This window comes from Schistocerca nitens, chromosome 8 (genome assembly GCF_023898315.1).
Source record: "Schistocerca nitens isolate TAMUIC-IGC-003100 chromosome 8, iqSchNite1.1, whole genome shotgun sequence".
Classification (NCBI taxonomy): Eukaryota; Metazoa; Arthropoda; class Insecta; order Orthoptera; family Acrididae; genus Schistocerca; species Schistocerca nitens.
In genome coordinates this window covers 456,423,626-456,445,459 of record NC_064621.1, presented here as the reverse complement: position 1 = coordinate 456,445,459, position 21,834 = coordinate 456,423,626, and the positions used below count along the sequence as shown (strand labels likewise).

Below are 21,834 nucleotides of genomic sequence, written 5' to 3'. Positions count from 1 at the left end.
CGGCTAGCCACGCGATCTAACGCGCTGCTTTCCGAGCGGGAAGGCGTGCCAGTCCCCGGCATAAATCCGTCCGGCAGATTGGTCTCGAGGTCCAGTGTTCCGGCCAGCCTGTGGATGGTTTTTAAGGCGGTTTCCCATCAACCTCGGTGAATGTAGGTGGTTCCCCTTATTCCGCCTCACTTACACTATGTCCGCGATTGCTGCACAAACACTGTCTCCACGTAAGCGTACTACTCTACCACCCTCGGTTCGGTGTCGGGCAGCGGTGGGGTGGGTGGACTGCTGTGGCCTGTTGTGGGGTTGTCAACCACTGAGGGCTATGGCGGGACGAAGCTTCACCGTCGTTTCTAGGTCTCCGGTTCGATACAAAACAAAGCTCTGTTCATAACTGCAGATTTGACAGTCTGCTGGTCTTGATCGCGGGAAGTGGAGAGGCCTCACGAAAACGTTCACTTGCTGATCCATGTTAGGTGAGCTTTGGCTCTAAGTGCGTCTTTATTCAACAACTTTACTCAGGTACCTATGTTTTACTCTTCCATTAGAAATTATTCTTCATATTCTGTTGACTTTTGCCCAAGTTCACCGTCGTTCTCTTGAACTGATATTGCGATAGGAATTTTTTTTCTTTTTTTGGAAAATTTTTCAAGAATAGGGCAGGTTTAACCGTGGTTCAATCACCCCCAGACGAATCTGTAAGCCTAGACCGATATGCAAAGCCAGCCGTCGCCGCCATGGCGCCGCTTTGCAGCCTCTCGCTACGGTAAAGTACCACTCAACTCCGGCAGGGTAGGGAACTCATGAGGAAAAATTCTTGAAAATTTCTCTCGGGTGAATAGTTTTCTTTTCTCTTCAATGCACGAACCATTTCTCTAACGTCTGTAATGCACATTCCTTGTTATTCGTGACTGACAATTCGTCTCGTGAGCGAGAGGTATGAAATCTATCAATTTCTACTCCTCCTCCTGGGCCTAGTCCAAACACAAGTCAGCTAATGCCACTAAATTGAATTTTATTTTTGTAATCTAGCTTACGCTTCGTGTTCAGTGTGGTCAACAGTTGCTGAAGTCATGTTCAGTGTCCATTTTTATGCAGTGAGTATAAACGATATTCATTTTTTGTTTCAAGAAGCAGCATCATTGATTCCTTAAGTTTGTATGTTATGAATGCGGTTGAAGGAGGAAACAATTTAAAGTCACATAGGTCACATGAGTTATTACAAAAAAATAAAGGGTACAAATGGCTCTGAGCACTATGGGACTTAACTTCTGAAGTCATCAGTCCCCTAGAACTTAGAACTACTTAAACCTAACTAACCTAAGGACATCACACACATCCATGCCCGAGGCAGGATTCGAACCTGCGACCGTAGCGGTCGCGCGGTTCTAGACCGCAGCGCCTAGGAACCGCTCGCCCAAACCGGCCGGCTGAGTTATTACAGACAGGAGCAAGAGTAGTTTGTGTTAAATGACAGGCTGTAACTGTCACGGGGTCAAATCATTCCTTTAGATGCGGTTTTTCAGTTCCCTGCACGTCTTTATCAGACGTGCAACTCGAGGGGAGCAGTGGAGCATTTCACATACGCACACACGATTGAGATAACCATTCCAACCGGCATTTCTCACCTATTACGAATAATCGGAAACGATTGTTTAAAACAAGATAAACAAAGAGTTGCAAAAGACGGATTTTTTGATACCCGTAATAAAAGTAAGTGAAGTTCGAACTTAGAGAGACACTCCAAACGAAATCACACTATTTTTGTAAAAATACAATTTTCATTCTGCATGTGTGAAAGTTTTACAGTGTGTAGGTACAGCCTTCCCGCTTGTATTCAATCTTAGTTCAATCTTTTCCCGTGAGCGGCACCGTCACAGCTTGTCTTCAAGGTGGCTGCTACACTTGACGTTCGTCAGAAGCAACGTGCTGTCATAGAATTCCTGTGCTGTGAAAACGAGACAGTCGGAAACATCCACAAGAGGTTGAAAGAGATGTTTGGAGATGCTGCTGTTGATCGCAGTACAGTTAGTCGGAGGGCAAGCAGGTTACGTGATGAAAGCGGGCACAGCAATATTGTAGATTGTCCTTGCAGCAGCAGGCCACGTACTGCACACACTCCAGATAATGTGCAGAGAGTTAACGAATTGGTGACTGCTGACAGACGCATCACTGTGAACAAATTGTCACGCTGCGTTGGGATAGAGGAACGAAGTGTTTGCACAATAAAGAAAATGTTGGCGTTGCTTAAGGTTTGTGCCAGGTGGGTTCCCAGGATGTTGACAGTGGCTCACAAAGAAACAAGAAAAATGGTATTCAGCGAACCATTGGTAGATTACGAGAATGGTGGAGATGAATTTCTTGGAAGAATTGTGACAGATGATGAAACATGGCTCCATCATTTTTTACCAGAGACGAAGAGGCAATCAATGGAGTGGCATCATGCAAATTCAACCAAGAAAAAAAAATTCAAAACCTAACCTTCGGCTGGAAAAGTTATGGTTACGCTGTTTTTCGATTCCGAAGGACTCTTGCTTGTGGACATAATGCCAAGTGGAACCACCATATATTCTAATGCATATTTGAGGACAGTGAAGGAACTTCAAGCTCGACTGAGTCGTGTTCGACCACATGGGCAAAAGCAGGATGTTTTGCTGTGGCACGACAATGCACGGCCACATGTCAGTCAAAAAACCATGGAAGCGATCACAAAACTCTCATGGACTATACAGGAACACCCGCCTTACAGTCCTGACCTGGCTCCATGTTACTATCATCTCTTTGGGAAACTGAAAGACTCTCTTCGTGGAACAATGTTTGAAGATGATGACTCCCTTGTGCACGCTGCCAATCAGTGGCGCCAACAAGTTGGTCCAGAATTTTACCGTGCAGGTATACAGGCGCTGCTTCCAAGATGGCGTTAGGCAGCTGCGAGGGATGGAAATTGTCTGGAGAAACAAAATTTTGTTCCTAAAAGATGTATCTACACACTGTAAAACTTTCAAACATGTAGAATGAAAGACGGGTTTAGAAAAACAGTTTACATTTCTTTTGGAGTGACCCTCGTACCAACGTTATATAAGTGGAAATAAATGTTTCCAGAGTTGTTTCGAACAACAGAAAGAGTGAATATATTTTAACGGCATACGAGTATATTAAGAGAAACAATAAAACGGTGTGTGCCAAAGATATCTTTCTTTCTTTACCTGTAGAAATTAAAAAGACATGTTATTATAAAGAACTGTGCTGATACATCACGTCTACACTTCAACATACCAGCGAGGCCAGCTGCAAAAGTGTCCACTGGAGCAACATGGTGTCACAAGCGGCCCCTCCTTCCTGCCCTTCCCCGTGCTCTGCAGAGAGAGTGTGTGGATGTGGTTAATCGAAATAGCCAGTGGCACTCTCTCATTTAATTAAAGGCAGAACTGTGGAGGGGGAAATCCACATATACGTCTGATGTGCAACGAACAATGAAATGAGCTACGGACGTTTATTTCTTGGGAGATGTTACGAGCGTATAATTTCCTGAATGGCTTTGACTAAATGCCAAAGCGACGACATAAACTTTTATCAAACGTCAAGTTCTTTAATCATGTAATAGGTCATCTACAGTCATTATCTAGCAGATAGTTAATCTACACATAACTGAAAATATTGAATCAGTATAGCGATTTGCAATTTTTTTACAAAGAATTTAGTAGTTTTGTAACTTTTTTTATCGGTTTTCCGTCGCTCCTTTTCTGCTTCACAATTCGTTGAATTCCTTCTTCGCATCTAAATTAATGGCAGTTGGTTATTTGCCATACGCGTTTCGCTTCTTTTATTTGTAAGGTATGTCATTGGCCCGCAACGTATATTTGCTTTATGTACATAATAAATGCTTGATGTAGTTATTACCACTGTGATAGTATATTATATTTTCTCTAGGTATTTTCCTCAGTTTTAGATTAGAAACAACTTTTTCGGCACAAGTATCGTAAGGTTAAATTGTCATTTGTTGTTACCTACGACTTCAGACGTTAGTGCATGAATGCTGTCCTGAAGATGTACATACTTACTCTGCAAGTTCCCAAAGAACCATTTTCGGCGTTGTCTGGAGCACCTTCCACTGTGTACTGAATGTATGTGATTACAGTCTGCAGAGTTGCCAACTGTCGTGGTGCATCTATTTTCCAGCTTTTGATCTGGTGTTGTGCTGTTTATAAGTGGTTCGATATTTGTTGTTGTGTATGTGTCTGTGTCTATTTGTTATTATATGTGAGTCTGTTATTCATCGTGCGAATGGACTGATTGTTTATATATATAGATATATATATATATATATATATATATATATATATACTCCTGGAAATTGAAATAAGAACACCGTGAATTCATTGTCCCAGGAAGGGGAAACTTTATTGACACATTCCTGGGGTCAGATACATCACATGATCACACTGACAGAACCACAGGCACATAGACACAGGCAACAGAGCATGCACAATGTCGGCACTAGTACAGTGTATATCCACCTTTCGCAGCAATGCAGGCTGCTATTCTCCCATGGAGACGATTGTAGAGATGCTGGATGTAGTCCTGTGGAACGGCTTGCCATGCCATTTCCACCTGGCGCCTCAGTTGGACCAGCGTTCGTGCTGGACGTGCAGACCGCGTGAGACGACGCTTCATCCAGTCCCAAACATGCTCAATGGGGGACAGATCCGGAGATCTTGCTGGCCAGGGTAGTTGACTTCCACCTTCTACAGCACGTTGGGTGGCACGGGATACATGCGGACGTGCATTGTCCTGTTGGAACAGCAAGTTCCCTTGCCGGTCTAGGAATGGTAGAACGATGGGTTCGATGACGGTTTGGATGTACCGTGCACTATTCAGCGTCCCATCGACGATCACCAGTGGTGTACGGCCAGTGTAGGAGATCGCTCCCCACACCATGATGCCGGGTGTTGGCCCTGTGTGCCTCGGTCGTATGCAGTCCTGATTGTGGCGCTCACCTGCACGGCGCCAAACACGCATACGACCATCATTGGCACCAAGGCAGAAGCGACTCTCATCGCTGAAGACGACACGTCTCCATTCGTCCCTCCATTCACGCCTGTCGCGACACCACTGGAGGCGGGCTGCACGATGTTGGGGCGTGAGCGGAAGACGGCCTAACGGTGTGCGGGACCGTAGCCCAGCTTCATGGAGACGTTTGCGAATGGTCCTCGCCGATACCCCAGGAGCAACAGTGTCCCTAATTTGCTGGGAAGTGGCGGTGCGGTCCCCTACGGCACTGCGTAGGATCCTACGGTCTTGGTGAGCATCCGTGCTTCGCTGCGGTCCGGTCCCAGGTCGACGGGCACGTGTACCTTCCGCCGACCACTGGCGACAACATCGATGTACTGTGGAGACCTCACGCCCCACGTGTTGAGCAATTCGGCGGTACGTCCACCCGGCCTCCCGCATGCCCACTATACGCCCTCGCTCAAAGTCCGTCAACTGCACATACGGTTCACGTCCACGCTGTCGCGGCATGCTACCAGTGCTAAAGACTGCGATGGAGCTCCGTATGCCACGGCAAACTGGCTGACACTGACGGCGGCGGTGCACAAACGCTGCGCAGCTAGCGCCATTCGACGGCCAACACCGCGGTTCCTGGTGTGTCCGCTGTGCCGTGCGTGTGATCATTGCTTGTACAGCCCTCTCGCAGTGTCCGGAGCAAGTATGGTGGGTCTGACACACCGGTGTCAATGTGTTCTTTTTTCCATTTCCAGGAGTGTATTTATATATATATATATATATATATATATATATATATATATATATATATATATATATATATATAATTGATGTCCAAATCGATATGTATGTATGTGTGTGTGTGTGTGTGTGTGTGTGTGTGTGTGTGTGTGCGTGTGTGTGTGTCTGCGCTAAACCTACATCTCTGTTTATCAGATTTTTAGTGGTGATGAGTACTTACATATCGATTTGGACATCAAGTATTAGTTTATTCATTGCAAGGGCTCTTTGTACATGAAAGTTTTAGTGTAATGTCAGCAGTTTTTTACTGTCATTGTTCACACTAGTAATGCCATGCCCCATTCCGTGTTGGATAGTTAAGGTCCACGTTTCAGCAAAGATAAAATGACTATTTTCACACATCCAGCTTCTTATATGGTCTTCACACCTAGTTTAGAAATTTATCCCCGACTCTCATTCTCTGCTCCTTTACATTTATCTTGTTTGTCTACCTCAGTTGTAAGTGAGATTGGAGTGTATTTTCTTTTCTGTAAGCTATGCGTAATCCTTGTGTCTTCAGTATATTTACTATTCTCTGTGTTATTTTGCTAAAGTGCACCATTTGTCTGTCTTTCAGGCATGTCAATAGTGGTTTTGTTTTATGTTTTTATGGGTACTATACAGTGATTTATATGTTCTCTGATTGTTTTAATTGTGTTTTGACTTTGTGGCTGAGTCTTTGTACTAAATGCTGTTTTATCATTCTTTTTGGATCTGAATTATATTCTTTGTATACATTTTTCATATTTTGCATCACTGAGTGGGACATTATTCAGTCTGTGTGTCATTTGTCAAGGGCCACTTCTTTAGGAATTTGCGGTTGCTTCGACGTGGCATGCGTTAATTTGTCTGTTACAGTTTGCTTTCTGAAGATATAAAATGTGTGCTTATTGGTGCCTCTCTTTATTGTTATATTGACTTAATTCCTTTGGCCCCTATGGGGGCATAGGGCATCCAGGAGAACTCGTCATCCGTCACTGTCTTTTGCCATTTGCCTCAATTTGTTATATTAAACAACTGTATTTCTTTCAGGTATTTCCTTATATGGTGAACTGAATGGTTTTGATGAATACTGTAATTTAACCTCACGAACTGTGTGTTGCAAACATGGTTTCCAACCTTAAAATCCAGATAACAGGAAGAGAAAATGTGGAATGGTAACAACAAATACTACATAATTTATTTATTACATACAAAGTACAGAAATACATTAAAACCAGTCAAGATACCTCACAAATAAAAAAAACTTATGAAGAGACTGGAAAATCAGCCAACCCTTTGCAAATAAGGGTTTATTAGCCTTTCACCATAATTACGGTAGTTGTAAAAATACCTTCTTCAGAAGTGGTGACATTATTACATCACATAAGGTAACTACTTTTGAAGAAGATATTTTTACAAAAATCGAAACAATGGTCAAGGGCTAATAAACCTTTATTTGCAACTGGCTGGCTGATTTTTCAGCTTCTTTAGATTTACACAGTTGCTGTTCCACAGCCATTTTATGGTTGTAAAATACATATGGGAGAAACAAATTGCCTTTCACTTAGTGCCAAAGACGGAGCACAAATCTATATATAATTTTTTAAGCTGAGAAACGACGAGAAATTGGTCAAATGACGATGATACATCCATATGAGGCATTTCTCTTAAAGTTATAAAAATGTTTTAAGATTATTCGTATTAGACTCCAAAGCACCACCCAACACATCAGATTCAATCAAATGTGCAAAAGAAATAATATAATATCATGGTATGTTAATGTAATGACAAAAATAATACATTGCTAGCACAAAAAAATGAAATAATTTGCAGAAAAAGCTTGTTTAGAAAGCGAAAACAAAATAATTTACTCCAAGAAATGCATGACTAATAAAGAGTTATATCATGTACCTTTCACGTTATCTGCATTTATCAACAACAAATAGGTGATAAGTAACATAATACAGAAAATTCAACACATCACAGCAAAAAGACAGAAATACATACCAAACAAATTCATGCAAAATATTTAAACACTTACTAAATGTACAGCTAGAAAGAAAAGCACAACAAATAAAACTAGATCCATCACCACTAATTCTGCCCAGAACTACTGAACCTACCATATCCAAAAGTAACAGAAAAACGTACACAGCAATTAGAAAAAGGGCTCAAACATAACATTATCTCAGAGATACACGACCACTACAGAGATAATCTGACTGTAGAAACAGAAAGTATTCTGATAGCAGAAGAGAAAGCAGAAAATAACACTGCAAATTTTGGGCTATCGCCAGAACTAGTTAATAAGCAAATAAGAATATAGCCACATCGCCAAAAAAGAGTAAAACAGGGTATTGCAATCAGATAACACTACCTTTAAGAAATTAAAAGGAAAACATTCACCCTAATAACATCATAGTCACGAGATGTGATAAATGGAACACCACAAGGGTGATTAATAAAGAGTAATATACAGAAAAATAGCAAATAATTTGTCTCCTCTAACACTATCACAAAACTGAAATCTGATCCAGTACCATGTTTCCAGGTGCATTTCAGAAACAACATCAAAGACTCAAATATATATTGACAGATGAACAAAATGAACTTCCACACAGAAGAATATAAAAGCATGAACACTCCAAAACCAAACAGAAATTCACAAATTACATATTCCAGTGAAGCTCCTTATTAATCAAAGAATGAAGCCTAATACCATGTGGCAAAGTACTGAAACAAAATCGTAATGCAACACTAAGATATGCAGAGCTGTAGAACAGTGAAATTCATAAATTAACTTATAATACAAGTAAAGGACTTAATCATTCCACAAACAGGGTCGCTCTTTTCTTTTGACACAGATAAGATGTAGACCTCAATAATGACCACAGAGTCAATGAAACCAACTAAATAAAACCCACTATGGTACAACAAAACACCTGCAGATAATATCGGAGTAATAATCGAATACCAAAATTACCTACAATTTGAAAAGAAATTTTACTTAAAATAGATGGCCTACAAAAGCCACCAGCAATAACAGGAACAATGGCAAACATATTCATCATCCAAATAGAAATTACAATATGTGATTCAATCACAGCAAAGGGAAAATACAAAATTATTTACTGACACACATTTGAGGATGATACAATCTGTGTGGCAGATGAAAGAACAGAGAAAATAGATAAAGTCCACCGATATATAAATAATATACGAAAATAAATTAAATTCACCAACATTAAGGAACTCAAAATCAAATTAATTTCTCTCGTATTACCACACAGTGAGACCAAAATAAGCACAACATGACATTCAGTAAGTCAACAGCAAAAGACAAAATGACACATGGAAAGTTAAGACAACCACAAAATTAAAAATTAGCAACTCAATGAGAAATGCTTCATGGACTGAATAATTTCACAGTCAACAAAGGGAAATATATATATATATATATATATATATATATATATATATATACAATGAAGAGTTGAAGATCAGTATTTCTATTATTTATCCCATTCCCTTAAGTTTAAGTGGCACAAAATGCATATACTATATTTATATATTGATTTATTCCTATTCAAGAATTCATCCATGGTATAGAAGGAGTTGTCAAGGAATATGATTTCAATTTATTTTTGAAGGTATTACTGTTGTCTGTCAGACACCTTATTTCATCTGGTAATTTGTCGAAAATTTTTATACCAGCATATTTTGCCTCTTACTGTGCCAAAGACAGGTTGAGCAAAGGATAGCGTAAGTCTCTTTTTTTATGGTATGATTGTAACGAATATCACTTGTTTTTAAACTGGTCCAAGTTTTTGAGAACAAATTTCAATAGTGAGTGGATGTATTGTGAGGCTGTTGTAAGAATTTCCAATCTTTTGAAAAGATGCCTACAAGATGTGCGACTATGAATCCCACATATTATTCTAACCGCTTTCTTTTGAGCAGTGGATACTTTTTGTCTAAATGCTGAGTTACCCCAAAATATTATTTCGTGTGGTATCAGAGAGTGGAAGTATGCAAAGTGTGTTAGCTTACTAATTTATATATCCTCAAAATTGGCAATTATCCTGACCACAAAAGTTGCTGAACCTAGTCGCTTTAGGAGATCCAAAATATGAATTTTCCAGTTAAGATTCTTATCAATATGTACACCCAAAAAGATAGTATGCTCTACCTTGTCTACTGACTGCTGTTGATGTGTTATATTTACTGAAGGAACTGTACTTTTTGCAGCAGAAAATTGGATGTACTGTGATTTTTCAAACCTTAGAGCAAGCCAATTTGCAGAAAACCAATTAATGACATTTCGAAAAACCTTATTTGTATCATTTTCAAGTGGACTTTCTTTTACTGGATTAATAATGATGCTTGTATATCAGCAAACATTGTCATTTCAGCTTTCTGTTTAAGATATGAAGGGAGGCCGTTCACATATATCAAGAACAGAAGGGGAACCAAGATTGAACCCTGTGAAACACCTAATGCAATTTCACCCCATTTAGATGAAGTGGCAAACTTACTTAAATCACTTGACCCATATAAGGAATCTTTTTGCTTCCTTTTCTGCAGGTATGACTTAAACCACTCATATGCTATTCCATTTATACCACAGAACTGGAATTTCTATAACATAATGTAATGGTTCACGCAATCAAATGGTTTGGACAGGTCACAGAAAACTCCTATTGGTGACATTTTACTCTTAAAAGACTCCATTATGTGGATAGTGAAATTGTATATTGATGTCTCACCCAAATACTACAAAGGCATAAGCAATAAGCACTAAATCAAAGCACAACAATGGACAGAAGAAAACAATCACAGAACACAGGACACACACACACACACACACACACACACACACACACACACATATATATATATATATATATATATATATATATATATATATATATATATATAATCAGTGACTTAGTGTTTATACTGACTTAGTCATTAAAATTTTTCCGGTTCACTGCAAGAGACCTTTGTTCACACTAATGGTTTTCATTTCCTTTTCCATATTGCAAAGTTCATTTCCATGTTTTATCAGGTATTCAGTGAACGTAGAATGGCTAAATTTGTACTTCCATCTTTCTATGTGTTGAATCTTCCAGACAGTTTATAACTCTGTGCTGACTCGAAGTCTAGACCTTTCTTTGCCGTTTGGGGACAAGTGCTCTACCAACTGATCTACCCAAGCACGACTCACGACCTATCTTCATATCTTCATAGCTTGGCTTCCGCCAGCACCTCGTCTCTCACCTTCCAAAGTTCTTATGCTTTGATTAAACCTAGTTTTTAAATTTCTGCCTATCATTCCCTGTTACACTGATTTGCATTCACATCATTCTAACTGAGGTATACCTGCTTCTTAACATTTATCTGGATTGTCTCTTGCTTCTTGTAAGTATACGATATTCAACCATTCTCACGAAGCGTAACATACTCAGACATAGCAACTCATGCACACAAATAACAAATGAAGAAATACCAAACCACCCATATTCACCATAACGTGAACAAACGATGAGAAAGAAACTTACAACGACAGTTAGCAACATTACATGAAGTAAACACATACATTTAGTCCAGAGTGAAAGGTGGAAGTTAACTGTTCAAGTAGATGTGGTCGACCAACGCCGAAAATCGAGCATTTTGAGTACGCTGAGCTTGTAAATATACCTCCAGGCCACCACTCATGGGTTGATAACATCATAAATCGTAAATGACACCAAATGATAAGTATACTCAAAAACGTGTGCTGTAAAATTTGTTTCTTACAATAACAACCAGAAAAAATGTAATGCAGTAACACATTTGTGACTACTACATAATTATAATTAAACAACAAATATTGTAGGCCACTGAAGACACTTCGCAAATAGAAGTAGCGAAAAGTGTATGGAAAAACGAACCTGTCTCCCCCTGTGAAGCTGCAAAGATGAAATACATCTGAATGAGTTTATTTGCATGTAATTGATTGTCAGCGATTCTACAGTTTATTGTCAAGAAAACATATACCTGACTGTATGTGTCACAGACGTCTAACTAAGCAGAATATTACTTTCCCCACTCTTTTAAGTGCCCAACTCCCTTGCTGTACGGTCAGCACTTCTGACTGCTCAAGTAGATGTAAGTCTTGTCAGCACTCAACAGACTTTCACTAGGAAACCAACTGTTGCAAAAAAAGTAGAAAATAGGAGGAAAGTTCTGTTGCTAGGTAACAGCAATGGAAGAGTTGTGGGCCACATTTTTCAGGAAAAATTAGGTGACAGTTACCAGGTCACAAGTATTTTCAAGTGCAGTACATGTCTTAGCCAAGTGATAGAGGATGAAGGATCATTGTGCAAACGTTTTACAAAGCAGGATCGTGTTATGCTAGTGGGTGGAGCGGGAAACAGTATTGATAGGGATCAGGGATACAATACTGAGTGTGATGTGGTAAATACAGTTTCTGCAACGAACCGTACAAATGTTAGCTTGGTTGCTGCATTCATGCAGTATGACCCGCCCTAATTGAACAGCTCTGTCAGGAGGGTCAATATGGAGGTAGATAAGCTGTTTCAGGCCGCTGCTTTGTCAGGTATAGGTTTGGTTCCAATTGATGGTATTGCTAGGTGGGACTTCACAAGACATGGCCCGCATCTCAATAGGAAAAGGAAGGGTAAACTGGATGAGATGATACCAAAATATTTAAGGGGGGCACTGAAACTCATGGGAGTACTTTTTTAGGCTAAGATCAGTATCCGATCATCCTACATTGATTGAAATTAAGCTTAATGAGAAGTTCAGACAGGCAGGTACTATAGGTGTAAAAATATCACAAGATTTTCGTAACAGTACAGTGAAAAACAATGTTAGTATGTCACAAGATCCACATAAAAGCAGAGTAAGAAATTATGTCAATATATTGCATCAGAATATCAGGGGACTAAAAAATAAGTAGATGAGCTTCTTGTTTGTATAGAAGATTTTGAAACTGAGGCTGGAATAGAGGTACTAAGCCTGTCTTAACATCATATAGTCACAGGTATGGAAATGGTAAATGTAGGCAGATATAAACTTTCAGCATATGTAAGTAGAGACACTATGGATGAGCTTCTTGTTTGTATAGAAGATTTTGAAACTGAGGCTGGAATAGAGGTACTAAGCCTGTCTTAACATCATATAGTCACAGGTATGGAAATGGTAAATGTAGGCAGATACAAACTTTCAGCATATGTAAGTAGAGACACTATGGAGAGAAGAGGAGCTGCCATATACGTTAAAATCATAGTGTGAAAAATGTGGAAACTACAAAATTTTGCTTAGAGCAACACATAGAAGCATGTGCCTGTGAGCTTTAACTAAATAAAGACACTTTTACAATTGTAGCCATGTATAGGTCCCATTTGGGATATTTTCAACTATTTTTGAAAAACTTAGGATTCTCTGTTGTGCTAACTGTCAGAAAAATTAAAGCAAATTATTGTCTGTGTGGATTTCAATGTAGATTTTCTGAAAGAGTCAGATAGAAAGCTGGTCAGAGTGGTCGAGCGGTTCTAGGCGCTACTGTCTGGAACCGTGCGACCGCTACAGTCGCAGGTTCGAATCCTGCCTCGGGCATGGATGTGTGTGATGTCCTTAGGTTAGTTAGGTTTAAGTAGTTCTGAGTTCTAGGGGACTGATGACCTTAGCACTTAAGTCCCATAGTGCTCAGAGCCATTTGAACCATTTTGAACCAGATAGAAAGCTTGACCTTGGTGTATTACTTTGACCTTTCAATATGACATCAGTTATTGATTTTCGTAACCAGTTCGTACAGGAAAGCAGCACATTGACATAACGTTTTCATACATCAAGATGAATTAATTCAAATAAAAACTTATCCTGTTATGAATGGTCTGGCGCACAGCTAGTTACAGTATATGATATAGCTCCATACAGTAATGTTAAACAGTCCTCCAAAACAGTGCATTCCGTTAATGATATAACACATCAGAATTTTAGGGAAAGCTTGCAACAGGTAGACTGGGATGATGTGTAAAGGGAACATGATGCTAATTTAAAATTTAACCTATTAGATAATACCTTTGTGAGTGCATTTGAGAACAGTTTACCTAAGAAAACAGTGAAATATAATTGTAAGAAACCATGTAAAAAACCATAGCTTACTAATGTAATAAAAATATCCTGTAAACAGAAAAGCGAAATGTATCTTATAGCTAGGAGGGGTAATGATCCTGAAACAATAAAATATTATAAAATCTACTGCACCGTATTAAGAAAAGTTATAAAAACGTCCAGAAGTATGTGGATTATGTCTGAGATTAGCACATCTGATAATAGAATTAAAACAATCAGGAAAGGGAAACAGGGCAACCAAGGGCAGAGGAATACTGTAATTCTATCAAATCTAATGAAAAGTTTGTTAACAAGAAGTCAGAAGTAGAAAACATTTTTAATAATCATTTTTTTAAGTCAAATGCAATTTTGTTATATGATGACATGATGGAGTCCATGGCTGTCATTTGAAGACAAATGTTGATGGTATACTTGAAAAAAGAGACAGCATTGGTCGTATATTTTTTACTATTGCAAAATCGATTTTCTGTCACTGAGTGACCATCTTCAGTGCTATATTGTATAACTTAAATTGGGATGCACTGTTGTCACTAAGCTTATGGCAATCACATAGACTATGTGATTGCCGTAAGCTTAGTTTCAATAGACTATGTGATTGCCGTAAGCTTAGTGTCAACAGTGCATCCCAATTTAAGTTATACACTATAGCACTGAAGATGGTCACTCAGTGACAGAAAATCGATTTTGCAATAGTAAAAAATATACGACCAATGCTGTCTCTTTTTTCAAGTATACCTGTTATCTGGTCGTAGCGCACAAGACAACATGGAGTCGCCAATCAATGTTGATGGTGTTGGGGCAGCAGTGCATTTATCAAAACGTATGGTGCATGGTAGAAATCTTCTCGGTGACAAATCTGAAGTGTTCTGTGAGAAAAATTTACTTATGCAACAATAAGAATGCAGTTGGAATGTATTCACATCTGTTGGACGAATATTATGAAAACAAACACTCCAAACCGACATTTCACGACAATTAATCTGTAAAAAATACACACCACATGTCATAAGAAAAGCATGTAAAACGTCTGAATATGAATCACAACGATTCGAAACTGGTAATGGTGCCCTTTGAATAAAGGAACTGAAAGTTAATTAGTGGCTGGTTGCTGTCCCAACACAATCAACATTTTTTAAATGTTATAGGGGAAATAGGTTCCAACTTTTCATTAGAAAATGCAATGCAGTATATGGAAGAAACAGTACCTACGCAATTTGATAAAATTGATATTTAACCCACCTCTCCTACTGAAATTAGGAAAATAATAAATTCATTCAAAAGTAAAGTTCACATGCAATTGATGTCATTTCCAACGTGGTACTAAAAGCTTATTTCCAACAAATAAGTAGGATTCTCAGCCACATATGTAGTAGCTCACTGATACAGGGAATTTCTCCAGATAGACTGAAATATGATGTTGTTAAACCATTGTATAAAAAAGGAGATGGATCTGACTCTAACAACTATAACCCAATCTCATTTCTGACAGCTTTATCCAAAATTCTTGCTAAAGTAATGTGTTCAAGAGTAGCATTGCGTATTTGTAAAAATGAAGTACTAACAAAATTTTAGTTTGGTTTTCAGGAAGGCTTTTCCACAGAAATTGCTATATATGCTTTCACTGATCAAATATTACATGCATGAATAAACGAACATCGCCCACTTGGATATTTTGAGATCTCTCAAAGGCTTTGGATTGTGTGAACACGAAATTCTTAAAAATAAGCTAAGTATTGTGGTATGAGTGGGACAGTGAACAAATAGTTTAATTCATACTTAACTGGAAGAATGCAGAAGGTTGAAATTAACAGTACAGATAGTCTACAAAAACCAGTAGAGTCCTCTAACTGGGGAGGTATCAAGAATGGTGTCCCACTGGGTTCAGTCTTGGTTCCTTTATTGTTCTTAATGTATATTAACGACTTGCCACTCTATATTCATGAAGATGCAAAGTTAGTTCTTTTTGCTGATCGTACAAATATAGTAATCACAACCAAGAAGCAACTGAGGAAACTGCAAATAATGCCTTTCAGAAAATTATTAAGTGGTTCTCTGCAAATGGACTCCATCTAAATTTTGAGAAAACACAGTTTATACAATTCTTTACAGTAAATGGCATAACACCATAGATAAATATAGACTATGAACCGAAGTCTATTGCTAAGGTAGAATGCTCAAAATTTGTGGGTGTGTGCATTGATGAGAAATTGAATTGGAAGAAACACATCGATGATCTGCTGAAACGGTTAGGTTCAGCTACTTATGCTATTAGGGTTATTGCAAATTTTGGTGATAAACATATCAGTAAATTAGCCTACTATGCCTATTTTCATTCACTGTTTCTATGCCATCATATTTTAGGGCACTTAGTCATTAAGAGAGAAAGTATTCATTGTGCTAATTGTGTAATCAGAATAATAGCAGGATCGTCTTGCAGACATCTATTTAAGGAACTCAGGATATTCACAGTGCCCTCGTAATACATATATTCACTTATGAAATTTGTCAGTAATAACCCATCACAATTCAAAAATAACAGCGAAGTGCATAACTACAACACTAGAAGAAAGGATAATATTCACTATTCTCGATTAAATATCACTTTGGTGCAGAAATTATTATGCTCCCACAAAAATCTTTGGTGATTTGCGAAATCGCATTAAAAGCCTGACAGCCAGCCAACCAACATTGAAAAGCAAATTAAAAGAATTTGTGAATGTCAACTATTTCTATTTAATTCTTTGATATGAAGTAGTAACTGTGAGAAAATTAATTAATTAATTAATTAATTAATTTGTGTAAAGAAAATTTATGTTTAAGTGACATGTTCCATATCGTTACGAAATTGCGTATTCATGATTTATGGAACAAGGATTAATGTATGTATGTACTGCCATGTGCACGGGGAGCTGTGTTCGATTCCCAATTTCCCAATATTGCCAGGTGGTTTTTTTTTTTTTTTTTTTTGCTGTGGGACTTTTATTGGGTATACTTACCGTCATGATGCCAATTGAGGAGTTGATCGACCGATTAATGTGGCTGCAAGGTCAACAAACCAGACAATAACTGGGAGAACGATGTCCTGACCATATGACCCTCCATACCACATCAAATGATGGCACAGCCCAAAGACACAGTGGTCAGCTGGGCGCGACTGACCTGTCCAGGGTCAGTTTAGTTTTCCCTTCTTAAATGAGCAGACTGGTCATATTTCAGTACTGCAGATGGGATACAAGGCAGTCCTATGACCACCCACTTGGGAATAGGTCGTGGGAGTGAGATGGTATGTTTATGCCAGTCGCTTGTATGGCATCAGCAGAGTAAGGTTGATAAACGTGGAGATGCAACAGAATGCCAGGAACGAGCCAGTGGGTTTAGGTGCAGTTATGACAACACTGTCAGTGCAGATACAGATTTAATGGAATATCAGTGCAGATCGTGTTAAGTATATAGAAATAATGGTATACCACATGTCGCCATTTAAAGTGGTTGTGACAACACCATTGATGTAGTTATCTGACTTACTGATGTATCAGTGCGGAATGTCCAACATGTCACCTATCATAGCCATGTACTAAGGCTTCAGAACTGTATTTCCAATTCCTGTACAAAGAAGAATATGTCGCCTTGTCAATGACAATCGTTTTCTGCTGTCAGTGAACGCATTTCTCTCCAGTTTCGCTATGATCTTTGGGAAATGCACTACGGAAAATGAGTGTCTGGAGTCATATACTTCGCAAAAAGCTGTTAATCATAGTTACACACAAATCTACTCCTTTTCAGTTGACCAGACAACACACAAGGTTAATCGCGGGTGACGAGATGCATGTAATATGTACTGGTGAATCGTAATTTGTGTCTTTTCAAGTGGCAAGACCATGCGGTGCCAAGATGGATCTTGCTTCCCTCTGTGGGCGTGATTATTCTGACTGCTCCACTTCCTGTGCATGTTTGTGTCTTTCTGCTTCTCTATCGGTCTCTGTTCACCGCACTGTTGTTGTTCTCCCCTGCTCCTGTTTGTCGCTAGGTGGTTTGAGGAGTGTGTCGCTCGCATCAAGACATTGTAGCTTCAATTTGGTAACTTTCAGGTATTTTATTTTGGTTTGACTCCTATTGAAGTTTCAAGAAAAGCATTCTACTCGAGTCCAGCACATTCGATTAGCAACTTTCAACATAATGAGTAGACTGCAAGAAAGTGCGACCGTTTGAATTTTATTCACGAGTCGAAAGTTAAAATCAAATTAAAATCATGTCCTTTTCGGGTTTCCATTGAAATGTGTTATGTCTTTTTTCTCATTTTTTATATCGTCAAAATATGAGGTGAGCGGTATCCGTTTATGAGCTAAACGTTCCTAAATTAAAGTGACGAAGTCATTTTCTCATTTGAAGTCTAGTTTTCAAAAATCTGTTAATTTATTTTCACACATTCTTGGGGTATGTAGTTAAGATGGGATGTTGAAGGGACCACTGTTTGTTTTTACTCATTACTGTTAATTTCGTCTATTATTGATTATTCACACATTATACGTTTGCACTCATTACACGTTCAAGAATTCGCTTTGTTAAACTTTATCCTTTCCTTGCAAAATCCACCATCTGCCCCTTGTCTCCATGTATCAGTATTTAAGATTTTGTTCATGCAAAACGTGATTAAGGCACTTATATTCCAGCTTTCCACTTATCTTCCAGCAGTTCAGCGCCTCGAAATACATAACAGCAGACACCACTTCCTCGTACATTGTTGATTCCACCAAACAAGCTCTCTGTTTTGCGATTATTAGGAATAGTTGGGCAAGATGACACACAAACTCTTCCTAGACACACTGAGTCTATAAACACATTTTTTAACACACTTAACGCGGTACAGTACGATGTTTGCATTTTATGTCTTTCTTCAAATCGCAGCTGGGATCCCTACGAGTACCTCCTTCTCCCTCTTTGATTGTGCTTAATGTTAGTTTTGCCATTTTGAATTCAGAGTGCGTAACGAATGGGTCATGTTTATTGTCTGGAAGTATATTTTAGGGCAGAAACAACACATCACCACACCCACACCCACCCATAAACACACACACACACACACACACACACACACACAATTCATCTCATTTATCTTGACCACCCTAAATAACTGTTTGTCGAGATACAAATTACAAAATGTTTCAATCAAATGTTCTTTATCGAACAGGGGGACATCAATCAGAATTATTGCCTTCATTGTAGCTTTGTTTTTTACATTGATATGAACAGTGCTATGACTTTTTTAAATGTCACCCTGTATTTCTTATTCGGCAATTCATTTCCTCTCATAAAGACCTGTTCAAAAATATATCACAGTGTACCATTCACTGAAACACAAAGTTGTTAATTAAATAACACAAGATTGACTTTGAGCCTGGCAATTCAAACTCGTCCACTTGCTGGATTTGTCGGAAAACAAATGAAAACCAAGTAAACACATAACATAAATTTGACTTCGACTGTTTTGCGTTATTGCCTAGGAGTAGAACATTCAAACGTGCCCAGAGTGGTGACCCTGGACACCGATACACTCGTGCACTCGCTGAATGAAAGAATTATCTACAGCTTCTAGCGTTGCCTGCTGAAGAGGATTATAAGCAAGCACGATACATTCCTGCGTGTCCTCTGGAGTTAACGGAATATCGCGATAGCCTACGTCTTTAATGCATCACCAAAGAAAAAAGTCTAGAGATTTTAAATCAGGAGACCTAGCAAGCCAAGTACCTATTCCTCCTCGACCAGTTCATCTGGTAGGCTACCTTTGAGTCAGAACACGACGTGCACGAAAGGCTTTATGTGGTGGTCATCCTTCGTGTTGATACCGCACAAGCATTCTCGTTCTTAGCGGAACTTCAGCCAGAAGAAGAGGAAGAATTCGTCTGAAATGGTTCAAATGGCTCTGAGCACTATGGGACTAAACTGATGAGGTCATCAGTCCCCTATAACTTAGAACCACTTAAACCTGACTAACCTAAGGAGATCACACACATCCATACCCGAGGCAGGATTCGAACCAGCGACCATAGCGGTCGCGCAGTTCCAGACTGTAGCACCTAGAACCGCTCGGCCACCCCGGCCGGCAATTCGTCTAAGGAAGTTGGCATACGATGTGCTATTTAGACTACCATTGATGAAATAAGGGCAAATAATTGTAGTACCAAGCATCCCACACCAGACGTCAACTGTCCATTGACGCTGATGTTCCACCTGTGTAAGCAATAGTGGGTTGTCGCTGTACCAGTAATGCATTCTCCTTGTATTTACCTGTCCTTTGTTTGAGAAGGAACATTCATCGCCGGCCGGTGTGGCCTTGCGGTTCTAGGCGCTTCAGTCTGGAACCGCGTGACCGCTACGGTCGCAGGTTCGAATCCTGCCTCGGCCATGGATGTGTGTGATGTCCTTAGGTTAGTTAGGTTTAAGTAGTTCTAAGTACTAGGGGACTGATGACCACAGATGATAAGTCCCATAGTGCTTAGAGCCGTTCGAACCATTTGAACATTCATCGGTAAACATAACACTAGAGAAGAAGTATTGGTTGTCAAGGGTTTGCTGCTGTGCCCACTGACAGAAGTGTACACGATTCTGGAAATCAGTCACCTGCAATTCTTGATGTAGGTGTACATGGTAAGAATGTAACCGGTGACGCGTAATATGATGTACACTAACTTTAGGAATGCCAATCTCGTGTTCAAGCTGTCAGGTGCTCATATGTGGATTCATAACAACGGAAGCGAGAACAGTAGCTTCGCCAGCGTCGTCTGTGCGAGTGCTACGACGACTGCGTTGTCGTGTGATGGAACTTCCCTTTTCCCAAAGCGCCGCAACAAAACATCCGCCGGGAAGGTGGGTTCTTGTCAGGATATCGATCTCTGTACAGTTACGCTGCCTGCGTATCATTTCGCCTACCTTCAACAACAACAACAATAAAAGAATAGATATGTCGACGCAGTTTGTAGGAAGGACAGCTTTTACTGTATATCTACTCTACACAACAGCATTTAAAAGGACTCAACTAATGTACTGAATATACCCGTACATAAGAAAACAATACTGCAATTACTGTTCAGTTAACTTACAGACCCCGTAGATGAGTTGCATTTCTACATTCTCTTCGTGGTGTACATTCTACTCACACAACTCTTCAACTGACCATGGTTGACGGAATGATGGGTGTGAGTTCTACTTATGTTTACATTTGTCTTCTGTCAAGTCAGCACGTGGATGTGTTCCATTACCCCGAGTACCTGGGTAAGCGCTGGGAGCGTCAAAGTCAGTGTCGTGTTATGTAAATAATAACGTTGTGTTTCATTTAATGGTGCACTGTGATACATTTTTGAATTCTTCTTAAGGAGAGGAAATGTAGTACCGAATAAAAAGTAGAGGGTGCCATTTAAAAAAGTCATATCACAATTGATATCTTTGTAAAAAAAAAGCTGCAACGAAGGCAATCATGCTGACTGATGTCCCTCTGACGGCTACAGAACATTTGCTTGAAACATTTTGTAATTTTCATCTGGACATACAGTTATTTAGGGTGGTCAAGATAAATGGGACACCCCGTATTTTTAAAAGGATATCCCCTTTTATTTCGTATACAGTAAAATAGCATGAAAAACCACAAAAATATTGGCGTAGGTTGCATTGCAATACGTCAGTTACATACTGAGAAATTGCGATGCGAAGCTGACGCTTGAAATAAATAAGGGCACAGCTAGCTCACGTCCTGAGACTCAGGCGTGTACCTCACGCTGCCGATAATAGTGATGTGATTGACGTAGTACGTCAGTGGAGTGTTAAGGAAATGGTTCAAATGGCTCTGAGCACTATGGGACTCAACTCCTGAGGTCATCAGTCCCCTAGAACTTAGAACTACTAGAACCTAACTAACCTAAGGACACAACACAGATCCAT

General features: G+C 39.3%; 1 protein-coding gene across 1 annotated transcript in view; it reads right to left on the bottom strand.

The window, feature by feature from the left end:
• Window positions 1–16,904, bottom strand: part of LOC126199612 (integumentary mucin A.1-like) — a 152,275-nt gene extending 135,371 nt beyond the window's left edge. The window contains exon 1 of the mRNA XM_049936539.1: window positions 16,899–16,904. Coding sequence (XP_049792496.1) covers window positions 16,899–16,904 — 6 coding nt within the window. The remainder of the gene's footprint in view (window positions 1–16,898) is intronic.
• Window positions 16,905–21,834: the final 4,930 nt, after the last annotated feature.